The sequence below is a fragment of the Nyctereutes procyonoides genome, unplaced genomic scaffold, assembly GCF_905146905.1.
Source record: "Nyctereutes procyonoides isolate TBG_1078 unplaced genomic scaffold, NYPRO_anot_genome, whole genome shotgun sequence".
In the NCBI taxonomy this organism is placed as follows: Eukaryota; Metazoa; Chordata; class Mammalia; order Carnivora; family Canidae; genus Nyctereutes; species Nyctereutes procyonoides.
Genome location: NW_026575044.1, coordinates 9298928 through 9321907, shown reverse-complemented (window position 1 = coordinate 9321907; position 22980 = coordinate 9298928). Strand labels below are relative to the sequence as shown.

Genomic DNA, 22980 nt, shown 5'->3' with positions numbered 1-22980 from the left:
TTCAGTACTTTGAGGATTTGATTCTATTGCCTTCAACTGCCACAGTTTCTAGAGAAAAGTCATATATTATTATCCTGTTGTTGTTCCTTTGATAATAATCATTTTTATTTCTCCATGTAGCTCTTTTTCTTTTCCCCTTTTAGCAGTTTCACTATGATGTGTTCAATTTGGGATTTCCTTTCATTTATCCTAAATGGAGTTTATAGGTCTTCCTGAATGAGTGGTGGTTTGATGTTCAATTCATGGAAAACTCTTAGCAAACGTCTATTTGAATACTGCTTCTGACCCATTCTTTTGCTTCTTCAGAGACTCCAATTCATGTGTGTTAGACCTCCTTTCTGGGTCCCCTCGTCTGCTCCCTTTCTTCTATTTTCCATTTTTTGACTCCTTCATTTCATATTGATTTTCTTCTGAATTTCCTTCCAGTTTATCAGTTCTTTTTTTTTAAGCTAAGTCTAATTTGCTGTTAGACTTAACCACTTAGTTCTTAATTTCAGCTGCTTTATGTTTTACTTACAGAAGTTTCTTTTTTAAATAGCCCAGTTTCTACAAAAAGATTCTCAATTTTGTCTTTCTTCTTACTGAATATAATAAGCATATCTATTTGAAAGTCTGTCTCTGGTCCTGCTGTTATCTGGGCCACTGTAACTGTATGAAGTATATGTTGTTTCTTTTGGTTTTCCTTCATGTTGTTTTTATCTTTGTAGGCCTGATTTTTAAAGATTTAATATACTATTGCATATACTGATGATATAGAAGAAATCATAGAAGTAATTCAGTACATAGGAAAATGTCATCTTGGCCAGACAAACTAGCAATCTGAGATCACCATAATCTAATTTCAAGAATTGAGATGATTTGAAATTGAGTTTCAGCCTATTCCAGTTCATCTTTCTTCTGAGTATTATCCTTTGTAGTCTTAAACCTAAGTAGAGGGGATTATTAGGCTCTTGCTGAGCCCTAGACTGCAGGTTTTGCTCCCTCATCCCATTGAAGCTGTCACAGGTTCTACTCAATCTTTTTGATTCTCACAGCCTTGTTGGAAACTGGCATAGTGGAAAGAGTCAGTGCCAAAGTATAGCATGCCTTCCATAATGTGATAAAGAATATTGACTTAATCTCCTGTCTGGAAGATCTTGCTTCATTAAAAATACTCTTGCATTTATTAAAAACATCATAATTATACTGTGTCTGGCCTCTCCAGGTGACCAGATAAATCAGAGGAATTTTTTTTCTTATAGTAGAATCATCAAAGAGTGCCTTGTGTGCAGTGGCCCGTAAGTTCTATTACTGTCAGGGTAATATTGGCTCTGATCTCTACTATAGAACATATGAAGGAATGTTGCTGCCTGTGCCTTGTAACTGGGGGTGAGAGGTGTGGGAGCACATATGTGAGAGTGAAGGCAATGTACAGAAGGGCCCCTATTCAGGCCATCTCACTCTGCCAGCCTCGACTCAGAATCTAGACAGTCACCATGAAAAGAAGGAACAACAAAAACACATGCTGTAAAATAAGGCTGCAGAATCATGGATTTGGCTGAAATTTCCAAAAGAGCCCATGTGCTAGACAGAGGTGTTAATGCTGGCCTCCCCTCCAGGCAGACCCATTAGGCTGAAGCCGAGCAAGTTGCCACCACCTGCTCCACGTGGACAGAGGCAGACATTTCCATTTTCTCTGTGTCTATGGCTCTATCTGCATCTCCCCAGGCTATAGCAGTTACAAGGTAGCCAGCCACCTGGCTGCCTAGATTTTTCCAGTGCATTCCCAGATTTCACACATCCTGGGTCATGTCCAAATAAGAAATTATGACAAAACATAACATACAATTAACCATTTTAACAATTTTTAAATGTACAGTTCCGTGGCATTGAGTACATTTACCATTGTTGTGCAGCCAATCTCCATAACTCTTTTTCATCTTATTTATAGAACTGCAACTCGGGGCACCTGGGTGACTCAGTGGTTGAGCATCTACCTTTGGCTCAGGTTGTGATCCCAGGGTCCTGGGATCGAATCTGGCATCAGGCTCCTCATGGGGAGCTTTTTTCTCTCTGCCTATGTCTCTGCCTCTCTGTATCTTTCATGAATAAATACATAAAATCTTTTTTTAATATAAAAATAAAATTGCAACTTATTAAACAGCAGCCCTCCATTCCTGTTCCCCCTCAACCCCCAGAAACCACCACTCTACTTCATCTCTATGTACTTGATTACTCCATGTACCTCATACAAGTGAAATCAGTATTTGTCCTTTTGTGTGTGGCTTATTTCACTCAGTAAAATGTGTCCTTGAGTTTCCTCCATCTTGTAGCGGGTGTCAGAATTTCATTCCTTTTGAAGACTGAATAATATTCCAGAGTGTGTGTATACCGCATGTAGTACATTTTGTTTATCTATTTGTCCATGGATGGAAATTTGGGTTGTTTCCATCTTTTGGCTATTGCAAATAATGTTGCTATGAACATTGGTGTTCAAATATCTGGTCAAGTTCCTGCTTTCAATTCTCTTGTGTATAATACCCAGAAGTGGAATTGCTGGATCATATTTAACTTTTTGAGGAACTTCCATACTGTTTTCCACAGCAACTGCCACCTCCTTGCCAATACTTGCTATTTTCTGCTTTGTTTTGTTGTGGTTTTTAATAATATCTATGCTAATGGATGAGAAGTGCTATCTCATTGTGGTTTTGATTTGCATTTCCCTAGTGATTAGCCAAACTACCTTTTGTTTGGCCAGACTTAACATCTAAATTGCCTTTTATATCTGGAATCAGATTAATAATGCTTTGCTAGACCACATAAGGATTTTTGGTTAAAAAGAAGATGAGTACCAGGGTGTTTGGGTGGCTCAGTGTGTTAAGCATCTGACTCTTGCTTTCAGCTCAGGTCATAATCTCAGGGTCATGAGATCCAGCCCCACATCAGGTTCCACACTCAGGGGAGTCTACTTCTCTCTCTCCCTCTGCCCCTCCCCCTGCTTGTTCTCTCTCTCTCTCTCTCTCTCTCTCAAATAAATACATAAATCTTTAAAAAAAGAAGAAGCAGGTAAGTACCATCAAAAGCAACCAGAGGGGGTCCTGGGTTGACCAGTCTGTGTGCTGAGCCTCGGACTATGTACTGAGGAAGGCTCTTTACTTCCTGTAGGCCCAGCTCAGGGAGTATGGGTGTGGCACCCCTCCTCTTAACCTCTCGAGATCTCTGAAGCACAGCAAAATTTACTTCAGAGGTAATGGCTAGTGCCTTTTTACTGCTGGGGACAATGTGACATTAATTTCTAAGAGGTGCCATCTTGCAGTTCAGTGTGTTTCATGGGTCACATGATCTCCGATTACTAAGGTGACACTTAGGACAATTTTATGGCCAATTGAATCCCAAATTACAGCCCCTGCAGGGGTCTGCATTAATAATGGTCTATAAGAGCACAGCAGGGGGCCCAAGCCAGGTTATGTCGCAATCAAATGCAGTTACTGAAGCAACATTGCAGTAAGATCAAGAAGGATGCATTATTAAGATACATATGCTGGTCTTCTTTCAGAAAAGGGGTGGCCAAATCACCATAGACACCCCTGGATTGTGGAGTAATGAAGACGGCATTATTTTTGCATGAATTGGGATTTCCCTGTAGCTAAGTTTAGAAGCATGACCTGCTATGAGTGAATTAGAATTACTTTTTCTTTCTTTCTTTCTTTTTTTTAAAAAGGATCAAACACTGATTGTTGTATTTCTCCTGTGGGCATTTTGCTTTGTAGAAGTGAGAAACCAGCACCTCTAGCATAACAGAGTGTGAGGAAGTCTGACTGCATAATTAGTAAGCAAAACCTATAAAAATAACAAGTACATTTTATTAGAATGGGATAATTTCTGAGTGATTTCAGGATTTGAACACACCTGTGCATAGCAATGTGCTAAGTTGTCTGAGATGCTAGTAAGGCAGATAGGTTTCCAACCTTGTAAGAATCTAAAATTAAAAGAAAAATTAAATTTTAAAAAAAGAATATAAAATAGAGGGGTGCCCAGGTGGCTCAGTCAGTTAAGCACACGAATCTTGATTTTGGCTCGGGTTGTGATGTTAGGGTCGTGAGATGGAGCCCCACATTGGTCTCCATGCTGAGCCTGGAGCCTGCTTAAGATTTTCTCTCTCCTTTCCCCTTCCCCACCTACTTGCTCATGGCACTCTCCCTTTTTTTTTTTCTCTCTCTCTCAAAAAAAGAATCTATCATAGATAGATGTTGATGCTGACGTTCATGCAGCTGCACATGCATTTACAATTATGAATGTGAAGCAAAAATAAGAGTTAGATAAGAAAATTGTGCCATATTAAGCAACATTACCCTGGGATTTAGGTGGCTTTTTCATACACTAAATATTGGACTAGTCCTGAGTTCTAATGAGGTTTCAGGGAACACTGATTCAACACATCTCAAGTACATATGAAACTGATCTGGGACTTTGCTTTAAGGGTTTGTATGTCCAAAAAATAAAAAATAAAAAAAATAAAGGTTTGTATGTCGTATGTGTAGAGTATGCCTTTCTAACTAACATAAAAGATTATTATCCAGTTCTTTGCTGTTCTGATTTGCTTTAAAGACTTTAGAGTCCTTGTTATGTAACTCATGAACCCATTCACCCCCTGAAAATATATTGAATATCTATTGAATATCTATCCTATGCAAAGTGTTGTGTTAGGTCTGGTGAGCCAGACGCTGTTGTGTCGTCTCAGGATGTACCGTCTAGCAGTGAAGACACACTGGGCATGCAGAACAGTAATAATGTGATAAATGGGACCTTCTCCACTACCAGGTACCCATCCCCTGGGTGCTGAAGACAAGATGGACCTTCTCTAGTGGCAATTCCCATCAGATAGAGCAGATTTAACTTGAAAAACAGAGGATATGGGAAAGTGAAGAAATCGACTATTATGGACTGAACTCTATCTCCCTGCAAATTAATATGTTGAAGTCCAAACCCTAGGACATCAGGATGTAACTGTATTTGGGCATAGGGCTTTTACAGAGGTGACTACGCTCTATGAGCTTATGAGGGTGGGCCCCAATCCAATCTGACCGGTGTCCTTAGAAGAAGAGGAAATTTGAACACACAAATTGGCTATCTGCGAGCCAAGGAAAGAGACCTCCAAGGAAACCAACCCAGATGAGACTCTCAGCGCCTCCAGAACTGAGAGAAAATGCATTTCTGTTGTTCCAGCCACCCGGATAATACAGTCGAAGCAAACAAACACATTAAGCATTTTATCCCACAAAAAAGCAAAAAACAACTAAAAAAATTCCAGAAAAGCTGCAAGTATAGGCCCGAAAACCTTTTTTTTTCCCCCTGAACTGTTTGATAATCTTGACCTTCTTCTTTCTGCTCATCCTTCCTGGCTTTCCCTAGCGTTTCCTTCTCTGTGCTGCTCGAGTACCCATCATTCCCCCTGAAAACATATCACATCAAAATCATTGCTTATTTATCTTTCTCCCCACTAGGCTCTAAATCTCTGGAGGATGGGGCCTGGGTTTCTTTCTCTTTGTACTCTCAGCTTCTGACATCATCTTCAGCTGGACAAATATGCCCTGAGAGGGCCAGGCGCTGTGTTAGACTGGAGAATGTTCTGGCCCTGGGGGAGTTCTCAGGTCAGTGAGGGAGAGAGACGATAAAGGGGCAGTCACGTGGAAAGGGTGTGAGCACTACAATGGGAGCAGTAGGCTAGAGGTGGCACTAGAGAGTGCCTTTCAAAGTTGGAGAGCCTTCCATTGCACTGGGCTTGACATGTCCTCGGACTTTGCCAATGGTGCTTTGCCAGGGCAAGCAATGAAGAAACGTTTGCTAGACTATATAGGCCATGTCTGCCTTGTTCACTGCTGTTTCCCCAACTCCTGGCTTATCTGACACATTGCGGTAAGCAGTAAATATTTGTGCAGTGAATGCTTGAGTTTGACATCCAAGATCTTCCTGTTTTTTTTCAAATGCCTTTCCCACCTTCCCTCTCACTTTCTGACTCGTCCTTGTCCAAAAGTGTGAGCTAATCCTTACCTCAGTGGGGGTGGTGCTGAAGATGAAAGGCAATAATAAATATGAAAGCACTTAGCACAGTATAACGTGCTCTATAAACATGAGTTAGCACTCACTGCCTCTTCCCTTCCAGGCCATGTGTTGGATGAAGTTGTGCAGGGCTGACCTGGTTGGGGTTCAGATGCCCTCAGGACCTATTTATGCTCCTGTCAATGCAAAACAGACTCAAGAATTCTCAATTTACCATTCTTTAGATGTTGCGTAGGTTTTAATAAGGACCTTAGAGATTCCTTCCTTTGCAACCAGGAAAGAATAATTCAGGTACAGTAATTAGGGTTCATGCAGTCGCTGCTCTTGGGGATGGTCCTAATGAGGGTTTTTCTTTTTGTCTTATTGAGTTCTCCCCAAGGGAGCTCTTATTAGAGGAAGAGGAGCCCCACAGTCACAATGGGAGGTCTGCTGTGTCAGTAGGGGTTCCCCAGAGAAGCAGAACCAGTAGGAGTTGCACACATATGGAAGGAGGGTGTAGACTCCCTGCACATCAATTGGGTCACATGGCAGCACCGAAGGCACCGTCCATGCGTTAATAATGAGCTGTGGGGCGGGGGGGGCATCGAGAGACTGTCACCGTGACCTGCAGCCTGAGATGGCTCCGGAGGCTGAAGAGAGTGTCTCCTGGAGCAAGTCCCTTGTCTAGTCTGTGTCCCATTGATGTAAGACATGCCTGGTGGGGGGTGGTGGGGAGCTTCTTCCCCTCAGGAACCCTGAGCTGGAAGGTCGCCATCATTTGTGGAGGGGCAGGGTCACCCCAGGAGCTAGGGAAAAGCCGGGGGACCACAGGGCCGGCTCCCTTCCCCGAGCGGGGGCTGCCGCCGTCTACACAGCGCGCTTGGCGGTCCGTCCACCGCTCGGCCTCTGCACTGAGAGTGCTGGTGCTGGTGCTGGTGCTGGTGCGGGAGAGGGAGTTAGGGAGGAAGCCTCCATCCCTGGCTCCCCAGACATAGGAAGTGGGTGTAGGCAGTCACTTGGGGTTCTGGAGTGCCCAGAGGACAGGCTGGGGGGCAGGAGCTCCGGTGTAGGCTCCCCTCGGGTTCAGGGTCTTCTCGCGCCCCCGCCCCCGGCAGGCTCCTCTGCACCCCCGAGGGCGCCCCCTGGAGGCAGGGCTAACGTGCCATCTGGCCCCGGGTATGCACTCCCATTGCTGGGAAATCCAGGGCCCAGAGCCGCCTTCTGAACAGCCGGCCCTGGGCCACCCACGCCCCACAGACCGCTGCTCCCGGGCCTGCACTCTCTGCAGGTGCGCCGACCCCGGGTGAGCTGTGACCCTGCGTGAAGGCTGACAGCCTGCGAGGAGCTGGTGCAGGTGTTGGGGTGCTCCCAGGGGCTTGACCAACACCTTGCTGGGTTGTCCCTGGCCCGTGTCTGGTGTGACACAGGGACCGCCTGGAGCCATGTGTCACGTCCTCCGGCCCTGGGGCCTCAGCAACCAGGAGAGGGCAGCGCAGTGCACCCCCTCCACAAGCTGAGGGGGCCGGAGGCGGCTTAGGTGCGCTGCCTGGTATGCGACTGTGTGCCCCGTCCCCGTCCCCGCAGCTCCTGAGGTGGCAGCTGCCCTGTCTGCCAGGCCATGCACGCAGCCCATGGGGTCTCCATCCCTAGGTCTTGCTGCCCAGAAGAACACTATCAGGCAGAGACTATTCTCAGTTGCTTTGCAGGTGGAAAATGCTGGCCATTGGCTGGGAGTGGTTAGTGGCCTGCACAGGCTCTCCACCTGCCACCGAGGAAAGGGTGTGACACACAGGCTGCGTGCTGAGTAGGTCCTGGGCCCCTCCCCGCGGCAGCTGCGGAGTGAGGCACGTTAGAGCATCTGGGCTACTTGCCCTCAGGTGCATGTACGTGCATGCGTGTGCGCGCTTGTGTTCACTGCGGGATACACAGGTGGTGGCTTCTGGAACTGCTGCAGAGTGCTTCATTAGCATGTCGAGGCCTCTGACCGGGAATCTCCCTCCGGAAGTCCCTTCCCTAAGCATGGAAAGCTCATTACCTACATCTGAGACATTTGGAAATGAGATTTCTTGGTGAAATAGAGGCATCAAAGATGTGATTGCCCTGAGGAATGTAAGCTCTACGGCCCGGGGCCACTGCTGTGTTCAGTTAGGTGCCTCCTCCCCTTAAGGAAGGACTGGCCACCCCTGCCACCAGGGCGGGCCTGTTGAGCCTTTCCTGCGAGGGTGTCTCCACAGTGCCTGAGGACAGCGTTGGCGGGACCTCTGTGGGCTCCTCGATGCACAAGCATGTACTGGGACAGAGTCCCCCTGGGATGTCTTGTCAGTAATCATTCCCCTGGGAGTGAGGTGTAGGGAGTGGCACGACCTACAGCCCAGTCTGCTGCTAACAGACGGGGGCCACTGACATTTGCGAACGAAGGGGTGAGTGCTGGATGAGGCAGCAGGCGTGGGCCGTGGGAGGATGCGCGGCCGTTTCTCTACTACCTCGTCTTGGGGGAGCGCCCCACGCATTCTGATGTCCCCTTGCACACACACACACACACTGCGCCCGTGCTTGGAACAAGCCCACGGGCCTGGACAGACAGATGCGGCTTCTCTGCCCCCCATGGATGAGGAATCTGGGCCCAGGAACGCTTGGCAGGTCCCCGAAAGCAAGTGTGACATGCGGTCCTCATAACAGCACCCAGGCTTCCCGGCTCCTGGGCCAAGGCTTGAGACACGCGTGGGGATCCTCTGAGACCCTTTCCGCGGGCGCCCTGTGTAATGGATCCGGGACTCCCTTTCCGAGAGGGGTTCTGAGACCCTCTGTGTCTTATCGCTGTTGTGCCCGTGCTGTGCCGGACCCTCGGGCTGCAGGGGGCTGCCCTCGGGAGAGCTGCAGGATCTGCACCCCCGCCTCAGCATAAGGATTGTCTTGACTTAAAGGCACTTGAAGACCAGCAGGTGCAAGAAGGCCTTCTGATCTCCCCCTTTCTTCCCCAAAACAGGAGATAAAACTCCCAGGTGAAAGATGCCCTTCCAGAATCAGGAGAAAAGCAGCATTCTCATCAGGGTCTGGTGGGGGTGGGGGGGCGTGCAGAGGGGTTGGGGGAGAGGCTGAGAGGAGTCAGCACACAGACTTCTTCGCAAAGATGACCCGTCTTCCTCTTCCCTCCCTGTGTATCTGAGTTGTGTTTCCACAGGGCCTCTCTCCCTTCAACCTACTATGAGAGTACTTCGGTGTTGCCACTGTTTGGGGTCTTCCCCTATGAAATCTCCTTTGTCACATAAAACTAATACAAAATGAGTGTGTATACCCTTACCCTGTTCATTCAGCTGTCAGTTCCATGTGCGGGCCCAGCCACAGACCCCAGGACGACCCGGGGTTAGCCTCCCCATCACCTCTGTAAGCCTGATGTTTGGGGACAGACACACGTGTCCTCCAGGAGAGCCAGAGGACCGTATCCTGAGAACTTGGAGCGTCCGACAGCAGGAGCCCGTCCACCTTTGGAACCTCAGTATATATTTGTGGAATGAGCTGAATCAGTGAAATGCACGCTTAGGGGGGACAAGGTGACCGTCTCGGGACCATCAGGGAAGGCTTCTGAGCCTTGCTTAGGGTGGACGGATCAAAATATGGCCGTGCTCAGTGTATAAAATGCCTTATGTGTCCTAGTCCTGGGTGTGTCCTGTTCAACATGTTTACTAGAGTGTCATTTATTATAGCCAAAAAAATGGAAGCAGCTGGAAGGTCTAGCAGCAGGGAATTACACCTACATGATGGCCAGTCTACCTGATGGAATATTCTGCAGCTATTAAAAGCCAGTAGTAGGAGCACATGAGCTGATCAGGAGTAAATGTGCAGGGGACAATTATTCAGGGAAAACAAGCAGATTCCCAAAGGGTACGTCCCGGTGATCAAGAATTGGTGAAAGTATATGTGACCGTGTGTGTTTATAAAATAATGGAGCGAGATTAAAAGCTATTTTTATTTTCCATTTCTGGCTTTTCAAAAGTCCGGTTGAACAACAGGCCTTCCTCTCTAGGACCTTGGTAGTGAGTGGATCTCCGTGGGCTCATGGAAGGCCTTTGAGTGTTTCTTCTGAGCGCACGCAAGGTGTGTGTACATGTCTGGGCCCAAGATGGAGGGCAACCTAATGATTTTGAAATTTTGAAATGAAAACCAAATGGCAGACTGTTCCCCAGCACGCAGGATGCTGAGCACCAAAGCAGCTTCTTCTGTTGGCCTCCGGGTCACCTCCTCTGCTGGAGAGGCCAGGTGGCTCTGGGGGACAGCTCATACCTCATTCTCTACATCCCTTGGCCTCTAAGCTCCTTCTTGAGCTCTTGGCAAATGCAGTGAGGCGGCTCCCCCAAGCAGGGGCCTGCAGGGGCCTGGCTGAGTGGCTCTAGGGCCTGGGGCCTCTCCTCCTCTCCAGCAGATGGGCCCTGGGGAGTCAATTTCCTAGCAGAAATGAAATGACCTTCAGAGTGACCTGTGCTTGGACCCCCTCCCTTGCTCCTCCTCCCTCACTCTCCTAACCCCGGGGCTTAAGACCCTTCTGGAGATGAGGCCCGGCTAAGGGCCCAAAATCAAGAAAAGAGGGTGTCAGGGGTTGGTGGGAGAGGACTTCATCCTTCAAGGGGGCATATGTTTGCCTGTTTGTAATGGGGTTTGGTTTGCCAGCCAGTCTTGCCAACCTAAAGGAGCTTGTGAAGCCCGAAGTTCATGAAGCTGTTTTATTCAGCAGCAGCAGGGGCAAAGCAGGGGCAAAGCCCACGCTCGATAAAGGTCTGTTCAGTGATTGCTTTATCAACATTCAGTAGGGGGCCAAGGGCTCGAGCACTCCTCTGTTTCATCTCTTGGAGAGACAGGCTTCAGGAGGCTGGAAGCCAAGGCTGCTCAGCAGTTGGGAGGTCAGGGTTGTGTATATTGAACCAAGGGCATGAGTGTGACCCAGTGTGGACCTGCTGCTCCTACTACACTGTGACCTGGGAACTTAATCCCAACTGTGCATTTATTTGCAAACATGGACCTCCAGTCCTTTGGTTAAAGGTGTTTGAAATTTTAGCAGACTCAAGCCCAAGTGTTGTCTGGTCCCTCTTCTCCCAAAGGTCATCCATCCATCTATCGATCCATACAATTACTATTGAGTAGCCACTATACCCCAGACTCTGTTCTAGAGGCTGAAGATGTAGAAGAAGAGCCCCCCCCACCCCCGGCCCCAGGTGCTGGGAGCACACCAACTGCTGACAGGCCAAACTGTTTACACTCCAAGGGCTCCAAATGTTTATAAGTTTTCTGGAAACTAAGCCTTCACCAGGAGGAGCAAGTGGAAACATCAGACATGGAGACACTTCCTCCGTGCAGGTGCCAGGACAGTCTAAAGTGCTTTGCTAGTCAGTGGTGTCACCTTGCTCTGTTTTTATGTCCATCTGGAGGAGGGTGCCATGGTGGACAGAGAGTTAATGTTCTCCCTGAGATGAAAAAGCAGGATCGAAAGGGAAAAAGAATAAACGGAACACTAATCACAATTTTGAGTGGTTTGAGAGACCATGCAGTAAGAACGTACGTTTGGATGGTTTTTTCTCAAGGGTAAGGGTGAGGGGGCTAGCATCAGTTTTAGATGCAGCTTTGTGGCCTCCTGTCTCTCAGGGGGATGCTCAGAGTCAGGCAGCGCCTCCACTTACTCTTCTATCAAAGGCATCATTTTTAGAAAACCCTTATGGCTTATGGCTTCTTAAGAACCTATGGTTGCTGCCTAGAGTGGCCCAAAGGGAGCGCAGGAAGGTTTCGTGGGCGATTTAGGAAGAGGCAGAGTGGGGAGCCTAGGAGGTGTGGGTGTCCAGGCCAGCTCTGCGGAGGGGGAGACGTGGAGTCAGGGCAGGGCCGCGCCAGGAGCCAAGCGTGTGCATCTGGGCATTTGCCGGGGGTGGCCGCTGCCCTCCCCTCAGCTGCCCAGTGGATGGGTTCCCGCAGCTCAGAAAGTGCCCGATGGCTGCTCAGGGAGAGTCTGCAGGGGTCGGGGTGGGAAGAGACTGTCCCTGGAGGGGAGGGGTACCCTGAGGAGACTTCCTTCCAGTTTCTGACCTTGTTCTGCTTCCTGCCCTGCATGTACCTAGTCGCAGTGGCGACGACACAGCTGTAACAAGGGGTTGTGTGTCCGAGCCTGAGCCGTCTGCAGAGGAGAATGCCTGCATTCTGTGCAAGCCCCAGACCCTGCACCGGGGACGGGCACCAGGCCAACAAAAACACCACCCCAGCGCCAGGCTTCACACTTGCTTGTGTGATCCCAGCCCAGTGGCCGACTCCCGGGGATGCCGACCAATGCTGGGGCTCTGGGACTCAGCCCCCCACCTACACCCAGCTCTGGGCAAGCTTCCGAACTTGCTGGAGGGCAGCCCCTGAGCGAGCGGGAGGAGACAGGCCTCATGCTGGGAGGAAGCCCACAGCCAAGGGCTTGCTCTAGTGAGAAGAACCCTCCTCCCGGGCCTTGAATTATTACCCCTCTGAACAGAAGGATACAGTGGATAGAGGCATCCAGAACTCCGAGTAGAATAGAAGTGAACATTTAATGCCACCATAGTTTGCTTCTTTTTAAACACCAGATTCTTTTTGACAACATTTTACACCTCATATGCCACAAAAAGTCAGAGATCGTCGCCAGCAAACAACGTCTTCACACTGGAAATGGCACACAGCTTAATGGGTTCGTCATCAGTTTGTGAGAACTAGAACTTTCTCTGCCAGACTGTTCTCCAGGTAGCCTGCTCATGGTTATCAGGATCAAGCCAGCGGCTAGCTTTGATACAGCAATGTATGGACCTCGACACAAAACCCAGCCTGTTTGCAAAGAGGCTGTTGGGACCTGCCCAAGTACAGAATAGTTGGGATTTCAGCCTTTGACAAATGAACTTTATTTAAAAAGTTTTAACAGCAAACACTTATAAGCTAAGAACTTGATCTTTAAGACGGCACCAATCCTTTATCCAGTTAAAACAGTGAATTTAAAACCATGATCGTAAATACTACCAGTGAATTTTAAATCAAGATTCTGTGACCTTGTTGTGAATCGGCCGTTTCTCACACAGATGAGTGACTCGGCAGGCCTCGTGTCCCATTTCCAAGTTGGCCCACGTCTACAGATAAGCAGGTTTATATATACATACATACATTACTAGGCGGCAGGAACCACCACGCTCATGTAGCACAATGTGCCCATTTTACAGAGTTGAAAACAGAGTCCCGGAGAAGTTTGGTCACGGATCCAAGGCCACAGGACTCCTGACACCACTGGGATCAGAAGTCCTATTTTCTGCCCTCTGCTCTTCCATCCTGCCACATACCTTCTGTACACATGCATCCATCTACGCCCCGGGCGCACACACACGCACACACGCACATGCACGCCAGTACAGGGGCATGATGTGCGTCCACGTGTTCACACACCTGGTGCACCCAGCACCTCCTGGGAAGAGCCCAAGATTCTGGACTCGGGTCACGTTCCACCCTAAAAACTATTCTGCGGACTCGGGCCAATCGCTGCCTCTTGACTTCAGTTTCTTCATCTCTCAAGGATCATCCCCAGCTCCCGCATGGAGCACTTCGTCAAAGCACTTCCCATCACTGATAGCACTTTCTCTCTACACTGTCCCAGAAGGGCAGCTGTTTTGAACCCCCGATCTCCCCCTGGGGAGCCCAAGTTGCATAGCGAGGGAGGGAACCAGGCCTGGCCCAGCGTCCTTACCCTTGGCTCCAGGCTAGAGCTCCTTCTCCAATGAGACTACTGACCCCAGCCCCTCCCCACCTCTCAGACTGGGGAGAGGACCCGATGCCTTAAGTATTATGGGTTGTAAAATCCACTAAAGTGCTTTGGTTTCTCCAGAACAAATAGGTACTAATGCATCCAAGGTGAAGAACTCTGGTTGCACCTGAGAGGTGGGTGGGTGGGTGTCTCAGGTGACTCTGGGGACCTCATACTGTCCATATTTTTCACAGAAATTTTGCAGAAATCCCACCCAGGCCTGTGGAGGCTGGTTTCCAAGCCCATTATCATCATATTCAAAGTGATGGGACGTTTCCCCTTCAGCCACTCGCTATGGAAACAGCTTAGATGTCGCACAAAGCCAGATAGCTTGAGGACTGAATCCTAATCCTGCCCTCCTGATTTATTTATCTTTCCCCCTCTGGGGCCCGTGTGTCTCTGTTATAGACCTCATGAGAGGAGGGGCTAGGACAGCCACAGATGCCCTCACCTAGGCTTCAATGCATAACACTTGGAAAGCATTTCCAACCGTGATGTATACATAAATTATAAAGCACAGGTGAGGCTACAAAACAATATCCTGAGTTTACAAATAAATTCTAATTCTTCCTAAAATTGAACAGGACTGTGGGCTGTTGGTCAGCAGTGTGGGGAATGACGTGGACATGTGAGGGCCCCATTTTAGTGTTCATCCCGATGTGCAAGGACACGGGGCATGAATGGGTTTCCAGAGTGTTCCCTGGGCGCGCTGAAGGCTGTCTCCTGCCTCCAGCACGCTCCATGCCTGGTATGAGGACATTGGCATCCGGTTCTGAGAAGGGCCGCCCAAAAGCAGAATGTATTCATCTACGGGGTGGGTAAACCAGCTTCTGCAATTGGATCAAAAACTTTTTTGAGAAGGTGGGCTTGAGTTACAAGAGCATCTGCTGGATTGGAACTAGGTTTTTATCTGGAAATGAACAGTTTGTAATTATAAAATATACATACACACGTGTGTGTGTGTGTGTGTGTGTCGGGGAAATTGCTAAGTGACACGCTTTGCGAGTTCTTACCCACAAATGCCAACAGGTATTTGCTGCAGGAGGAAAAAGAGCTATTATAATCCAAAGGAACGAAGTATTTTACCGTCTGCTCCCTGACCACCACCCCCACCCACCAAACCACGTTAGACCACTCTTGGCAGTGTCATTGGAGCTGGGCATGTGGCTTTGGCTCACTGGGCAGATAGAGGAGTGGGCTTCATCCACGGCAGCCAGGTCTCCCGTGTGGCAGTGGTGAGCTGTGGCCTCTGTCGCCGAAGGCCTGGCTGCCCTGCCTGGGCAGTGGTGGGGAGGCCCTGGGGACAGTGGGACCAGGCAGTTTTGAGCATTGGCTGTTGTGACAAGACTTTCAACCTGTTTCTTACTGACAGGGTTTCAGGATTTAAAAGAGATCACCTTTAACAGTGAGTTAACGGTGAGGAAATCTTTCAGTATGTGCTCAGAGTGGACTAATACTCCAGAAGGAAGTAACAATAAACTCCTGATTTCAATCGTGGAATGGACTCAGCTTTAGTCATTTCTTTTGCGGCCTTTTTGGGATTAAGGAAGTTTAAAACCTTCACTGCATTGCTTTTTTGGAAGCCTCAACCATACACTGGCCATGGCTGAGGACGCTGGACGCCGTGTCTGCAGAGGCCAGTGTGTCGCCTCTCACAAGCCTGGACCTCTGTTCCACAAAGCAGTCAGCTGCTTTCACATAGTGACACTTATGGAAAAGGTTACATATCAACCTAAATTGGACATCAGCTCTATAATTTGGAGCCCAGAGAAGAGTTTCTTGCTCAGCAAGCACGGAAGTCCAAGAACGAACATAAGTTGTAAATGTGTGTCAGACTTTTTGAGCCCTCTGCCCCGATGGCATTTGGGGCTACAGGGAGGTCACTGCCACCTTCCAGCAATGCAGACTTCAAGCTTGAGGCTACATTTATGACAACTGGCCAGATTCTTGCCTGCCGAGTCCCGCATGCTGGGCTGCGTGGCTTCCATGCCTTCCCCAGCTCTGGTCCCTTGTAGGACCCCTACCAGCGTCAGTAGAGCCTGCCCTCTGCATCTGCCATGAGTTCTGTGTGTTCACAATAGCAACTGGACATAAAACATCACACAAAGTGTTCTGATTTCAAATCTGGAAGAGATGAACGTTAGGAACAGCTTTCCAGTGATGGAGAGGGGAGTTCAAGGACAAGAAGATCAAAGATTGCAGCTCTCAGGTGGGGACCGCAAGCCCAGGATTAAGCACGCTGTCACTCGGTCACAGCGTGAACCAGCCCCACAGAAAGCAATCTGGATTTACTCCCTGGGAAACAATATCACCATTTCCCCTCTGTGGGTCTGAGTTTTGTTCTATGGCTAATGCCTCACCTGACACTGAACTGTTTGGGCAGATTTCAGATGAGGAATGAAGGCTTGCGGATCTAGATGTTAATTTCACATAGAAGCTTCTGGTCCTTTTATTTGTGGATAACAAAATGGAAATGGGTTGACATTCTCCTTGCTTTCCTGGGTTATGTGTCACCAAAACCAAAATGTGGAGCTACTTCACGTGTGGCCAGTTAAGGGGACAGCCTCAGAAGAGTTGGCCAGGCCTGTGTCCCTTTGTGCCTGGAGAGCATCATCTGTAGCATCAACTCCTAGGAAGAACCAGGAGCCAGCACGTGACAGCACAAAATTCATGCCGTCTTCACATGGTTAATCAGTACTTGGTACATGAGGATGTTTGCAGCTCACTGAGTTTTAAGGGAAAGAAGGAAAAAGAAAAGAAAAAACCAGAATGGACAACCTCCACACAGAGTTGCTGTCCTCAGCCTGGCTGACGACATTCTGTGAGATGGTCCATGGCGTGGCATCTTCGGGAAGCCAGTCTGACTCGGTAAGAAAGCTCTTGGTTTCATTCAACCCTTTTGCTACCTCATGAAGTTGCGATGAATGTATACAAGCAGGCTCAGGTCGTAGGAAAGATTGAGATTTCAAATTTCTGTAGCTGTTTCTACTTGTTCTCGCTCTGGGAAAGGCACCAGGACCCATCACTGGCCTGCTTCAGGAAGGGGCCTGCTTCAGGAAGCCAGCACAGCGTGGCGACCTCGGGGCTAGGGGGCATGTGCCGGCACAAAAGCTAAGTATGTGGGTTATGCATCAAGTGAATTTGTTTCCAAGAAAGACTAGAATACTCATCTTTGACAATTCCCAAATTAAAAGCTTTTCACAGAGTGGTATATTTCAGAGTAGCAAGCAAAAGGGGTACAGACTCAGACTCAGAAGATGGGCATCTCTTGGGGTCCAGAAGCTTCCATATGGTTGCTGTTAAGCCCATTCACACTGGTGCTGTGAGGGCAGAGGTGTGTCCAGAACCGTAAACTGCCCTGCAGGCTGGCGTGAAGGCCAAGGAGCTCGGTGAGGCCCTGCTTCCTAGGGTGACAGACACACTCCCTGTTAAACTACAGGGGGAATGGTCCATTCTGGGGCACCTTCCACCACGTTGTAGACTGTTCAGCTCTGATATGTGTGCATCTCTGCTGCGTGTATGTCTGCAGGGAGCAGGCTCTTAGACAATGCAGAGCTGGACTCATGATCCACAGGGCTGGCTTCCAGGCTGGGGGCTAACCTCCAGACACTCGAACCTTCAGGGCACCGGGGCCTGTTCTGACCAGTAAAGGACCAAGTCCTGTGAAGCTCGTGAGACCCCAGTCCCTCTGCTCTGAGTTTGGCTGAGCTTCACTGGCTGCCTAGCCAGCTGTGCAGGGCTTCATGCGTCCAGAGGAGCACTGGCAAAGGTTCACACGGATCTGTTTCCTTGGGGAGCAGCTGGGTCAAGGTGCAGGATAGCAGGGACTGTCAAACCTAGAAACAGGTTCACAATGGTATGCTGCATTGGAGGGCAAAACCCGATAGTACGCTGTGACACCCCGAGTACCCTCACCAGTGGGCAGGCCACAGGGCCCTGACCCGAGAGGTAGGAGGCAGCCCCTGCTGTTCCACGGCTGTTATCAGATAATCCTCTGACCACTTGGTACCTTGGGGTTCCATCTCTAAAATGGGTATGATGATCCCTAAGGGGCTGGAGGCAGGGATGAACAGCTGGATCGGAGGATGAAGTCCTATGGTTCTGGGAGCGAGGGCCCAGACAGGCCTACGCATGAAGCTCTGGGCTCTGCCTCTCAAGGGGTGTGCAGTTCATGACAGGAAACCTCTCTACTTTCTGGTGCCAAGCCTGAGGGGGAAAAGCCTTGTCCTTTCTTGGGATGGAGGCCTTGGGACATGGGGGAATGGGGACGTTTTGCATTTGAGCAGCATTCCGGTCCACAGGGCCATTATGTGACTCCCAACATTCTTTCTTGTTCTAAGCCAATGCTGTTGCCAGTCTCTAAACATATACCAGCCTGAGAAGCTCTCTAACCTGGGAGAGGCTCCCTGCTTCTAATACCTTCGCAGAACTAGAGAACAAAAAATATGGCTCTATCAGGTTGGTTCAAGCTTTCAATCCGGTCTTTGGGATAAAAACGATAAAAAAAAAAAAAAAGATGTTTTTGACGGCTGTGAAAACCCTGGGTTTGGGGGTAAGGGAACCAGTATGTGCACCAGGACTCAGAGGGAGAAGCTGTGTCTGGAACAAACACCCCTCTCAAAGGACATGGGAGGCCTTGCTCATAAAGGCTCCTTTTCCCTTAGAGATGCAGCCCCCTGTGTCTCTGGAGCTCACGTGCACCTGCCCCCGAGTCTGCCTGCTGCCCGGGGCCCCTGGGAAGAGGTGGCCCCATGTCACCTGCTGTGCCCGCCGTCTCTGGAGACACAGCAGCTCGGGCCCACGAAGTCTCTGTGTTCTGAGTGGCCTTACCAGAAGAACTGTAAAGGACACTGAACATTTATTCATATGCAATACCGAGTAGGGAATAGCTCTACAAATACTACTTAGAAACAGCAAGTCAGAAACAGGATAAAACACCAAGAGAAAACGAGCTGGAAATACATTTCAAAAACGCGCTTGATTTCCGCGTGTGTGTGGTGGTGTTTTCATCTGGACTAGCACCATCTGTACACGAGAAAGTCTGAACATAAACGTTTGGATAATAAAGATTTGCAAGGCACTTAATCAGTCGCTCTGGGTGACCTGTTGAATGGTTTTAGCTCCCGACAGCCATCCTGCATGCGCCCTCGCCCCTTCTCACGAAGCCAGAGAAGAGAGAGGTCTCTTGCCAGCAGTCCTGATGTATAAACAAGTTCTCGAAAGTTCCTCAAAGTGCTTCTTCAGTCTCGCGGGGCTTCCATGTCCCTTGGGCTTCCCATCACTTCCTCCTCCCACATGTCTGGTGTCCGCTCCTCTCCTACAGAAAACAAAAGAAAACTGCCTTCCGCTCAGCGCTAACTCCGGACGTGCACCAACCTTCATCCTCCTTCCGCTGTCTCTGAGGTCCCGGGCGGCGAGGCGCTGGCGGGCCCGGCCAGCCTTCATCGGCGTCGGGAGGTGATGTCGAAGCAGGTGATCATCATGAGGTGGGCCTTGCAGAAGTTGACGCGGCTCTCCAGACGCTCCGTCACACACTCGAGCGCCTCCAGGTACTCCAGGGAATCCAGTTCCCAAACCTGCTCCAGGTCAACTGCAAAGGAGGGGAAGCTGGTGGAGACGCTAAAGGCACAAGGGGGTAGCCTCCCCGTCACCGCCCTGCCGGCCCCCCCTGATGCTGGGCCCTTGGCTCCATCATTAGGATTTCAGGCCCTTCCCCTGTTGATGAGACTCTGAGGGATGAGGCCTGGATAGCAGCCAGGATGGGGGCCTGGCCCGTGAACAGGATGGTGGCCTGGGACCCCCAGCTCGGCCCTGCCTCCCCTCCGCCAGCACAGGTTCCTTAGAAGTGATGAAAGGCACAACTGCTATTCCGCCTCCTTTACCAAACTTGAGTTCCCAAGAAGAGTAAAATAAAATGAGAGGACAAGTGCGAGAACTGTAACACGGATGCTGTGGAAACACAAGAAGTTGTAATGGAGGCCGCCTCTTTTTGCAGGGGGGCTAGCGGAGACCCGAAGGAGTGAGATGACTCGGGGCCAGAGACGGTAAGGATGAGAGCTGGGATGAGACCAAGGGCTCCTGACTGTCAGGCTCATGTTGAAAAAACACGGAAGATCCAAGATGGCAACGAAGGAGGATCCTGAACTCACCTCCTCACTCCTTGCACACACCTGCCTAGCAAATCCTCCTAAAGAAGAATGAGAGCTGGCCAACAGCCTTCTGCACGACAAACGATGGAGGGTCCAACACAGAGAACCACAAGAGAGATGGAGACATGGCTCTGAAGGGACCCCACCCCCACACTACTCCCTGCCCCAGATACTGTCAGCTGCTGAGGATGGATAGAGCTGAGCGGCCAGGAGCAGGTTCATCAGCCCCAGGGCACAGAAGAAAAGCCATGGTTTAAAAGTCTCTGATGAGAAGAGAAAGGAACCGGCCCTGTGCCACATCGTGAGGGGCTTTGCTGGAACTCTCTCTGGGTCAGAGGGGCTGGGGAGCACTATGGCTTACATTCACCCTCCACCTTGATGGTGCAGAATGGAGCAGGGTCCAGGTGCTATGGACAGCCTGCCACCTCAGTGAGCCCTGGGCCCTCAGCCCACACCAGTTCTGGGGACCCTGGGGTACAACCACAATGCAAAAAAAAAAAAAAAAAGCAACTATAATAGAGAGAAACCAGCCCCAGAACTCTGCCAAATAGCAGAGGAGTTGTTGGAACTCTCTCCAGCCCACAGGGGCTGACTGGTGTCATGGTTTATGTTCCACCTTCACCATGATAGCACAGATAGGATCAGGGTGGAGACACCCTCACTGGCCTGCTGCCACAGGAAGCCCCAGGCGCCCAGGCCCCCAGCCCAGCAGGCCCACCAAGGTGGTCCCAGGGTAGCACACACCCAGACAGTGCTGGACAGGGCTCACTATAGCTCCAAACAGCTTTCCAAGGTACACAGGTGCAAAGCATCCTGGAACACTCCAGGCCTGTACCACTTCAGCTCCAGACAACCTGTCAGGGCACTCCCAGTGTAGAGCATCCTGGGACCACCTCCAACCCACACCTGCTTCAGCTCCAGTTGTCCAGCCAGGGTGATGCTTGCCCTGAACCTGGAATCCCTGGCTTGCACTCGTATCAGCTTCAGCTGTCCCATCAGCATGCCCTCACGCTGTGGAGAGCCCTGAGACCCTCTGGCCTATACCACCTCAGCTCCATGCACCCTGCCAGGGCAGCCCTGGCACAGACTTCCCCAATCCCCAGCCCATATGCCAGCCAATCAAAGATGCCAGGCATACATGGCTAACACAGGGGACATCTCTACATATGATCATTCCTTCAACCTCATAAGAAGAAACACACAGAAACACAGTTGAACAAATGAAAAGACAGAAGAATATGCTCCAAACAAAAGGACAAGACAAAACCTCTGTAAAAGAACTAATGGAAATGGAGATAAGCAATCTACCCGATGAAGAGTTCACAGCAATGGTCAGACAGATGCTCACCTGCTGGAGAGAAGAGTGGATGAGCTCAATGAGAACTTCAACAAAGAGACCAAAAATATAAGTAAGAATCAGAGCTGAAGAACACAATAATTGAAATAAAAAATATGTAAGAGGGAATCAACAGCAGATTTGAGGGGGCAGGAGAAGGGATAAGTGATCTGGAAGCCAGGGTGATGGAAAGCATTCAGTCAAATGGCAAAAAGTAAGAGTAATTAAAGAAAACACAATAGGTTAAGGGCTCTCTGGGACAACATCAAATATTCAGATTATCAAATTATATTATCATTTGAAGAAATTATAGCTGAAAAAGTCTCTTACCTGGGGAAGGAAGCATAGACAGTTTTAAACAAGGTGAACCCAAGAAGGTCCACATCAAGACATATACTAGTTAAAGTGTCAAAGATTAAAGAGAATTTTTAATGCAAAGCAAGAGAGAAGCAACTAGTTTTTTCCAAGGGAACCATCATAAGACTGAGCTGATTTTTCAGCAAAAACCTGGCAAGTCAGAAGACAGTGGCATGATATATTCCAAAGTGCTGAAAGAAAAAACCCTCTACCAAGAATACTCTACTTAGCAAGATTATCATTCAGAACTAAAGGGGAGATAAAGAATTGCCCAAACAAAAGTTAAAAGAATTCATCACCACTAAATGAACCTCAAAGAAATGTTGAAAGAAACTTCTTTAAGTAGCCAAGAAAAGGCTATAATTAGAAGAAAATTATGAAAGGAAAAAAATTCCTGAGTAAAGCAAACATACAGTAAAGGTAGGTCAGTCACTTAAGAAAGCTAGTCTGAAGGTTAAAAGAAAAAAATAATAAAACCAATTATACCTAAAAAAATTAGTTAAAGGAACTCATAAAAAGATGTAAAATATGTCAACATATATAAAAAATGTGGAGTGGGGAGTAAAAATGAAGTTTTAGAGTGTGTTCAAACTTAAGTGGTCTTCAATTTAATAGATGCTGCTATATACTTAGGATGCCATATGAATCACAAACCAAAAACTTGTAATAGATACACAAAGGTAAAAAGAAAGGAAACCAAGAATAACACAAAAGGAAGTCATCAATCACAAGGAAAGAAAGCAAGAGAAGAAGAAAGGACCAGAGAAGAACTACAAACACAATGAGAGAACAATTAACAAAATGGCAGTAAGTACATACCTGTTGATAATTACTTTTAGCGTAAATGGTCTCAATGCGCAAATCAAAATACATAGGGTGACAAAATGGATAAAAAAACCCAAGACCCATCTATATGGTTCCTACAAAAAAAAAAAACCTCATTTCAGACCTAAAGAAACATACAGGCTGAAAGTGAAGGGGTGGAAAAAGATTTTCCATGCAAATAGAAGCGAAAATTTAAAAAGCCAAAGTAGTAAAACTTCTATCAGACAAAATAGATTTTTAAAAAATTACTGGGCAGCCCAGGTGGCTCAGCAGTTTAGCGCTGCCTTCGGCCCAGGGCCTGATCCTAGAGACCCAGAATCAAGTCCCATGCTGGGCTCCCTGCATGGAGCCTGCTTCTCCCTCTGCCTCTCTCTCTCTCTCTCTCTCTCTCTCTCTCTGTCTCTCTCTTTCTCTCTCTCTCCGTGCCTCTGATGAATAAATAAAATCTTTTTAAAAAATAATTAAAAAAAAAATAAAACAATTACTGTAACAAGATAAAGAAATCAATCCAA

The 22980-nt window shown here is 48.6% G+C and overlaps 1 protein-coding gene across 1 annotated transcript in view; it reads right to left on the bottom strand.

Annotated features, from left to right (window-relative positions):
- Positions 1 to 12544: 12544 nt before the first annotated feature.
- KIF26B (kinesin family member 26B) overlaps positions 12545 to 22980 on the bottom strand; it is a 448213-nt gene continuing 437777 nt past the window's right edge. The window contains exon 16 of the mRNA XM_055323943.1: positions 12545 to 19391. Coding sequence (XP_055179918.1) covers positions 19243 to 19391 — 149 coding nt within the window. The 3' untranslated portion in view covers positions 12545 to 19242. The remainder of the gene's footprint in view (positions 19392 to 22980) is intronic.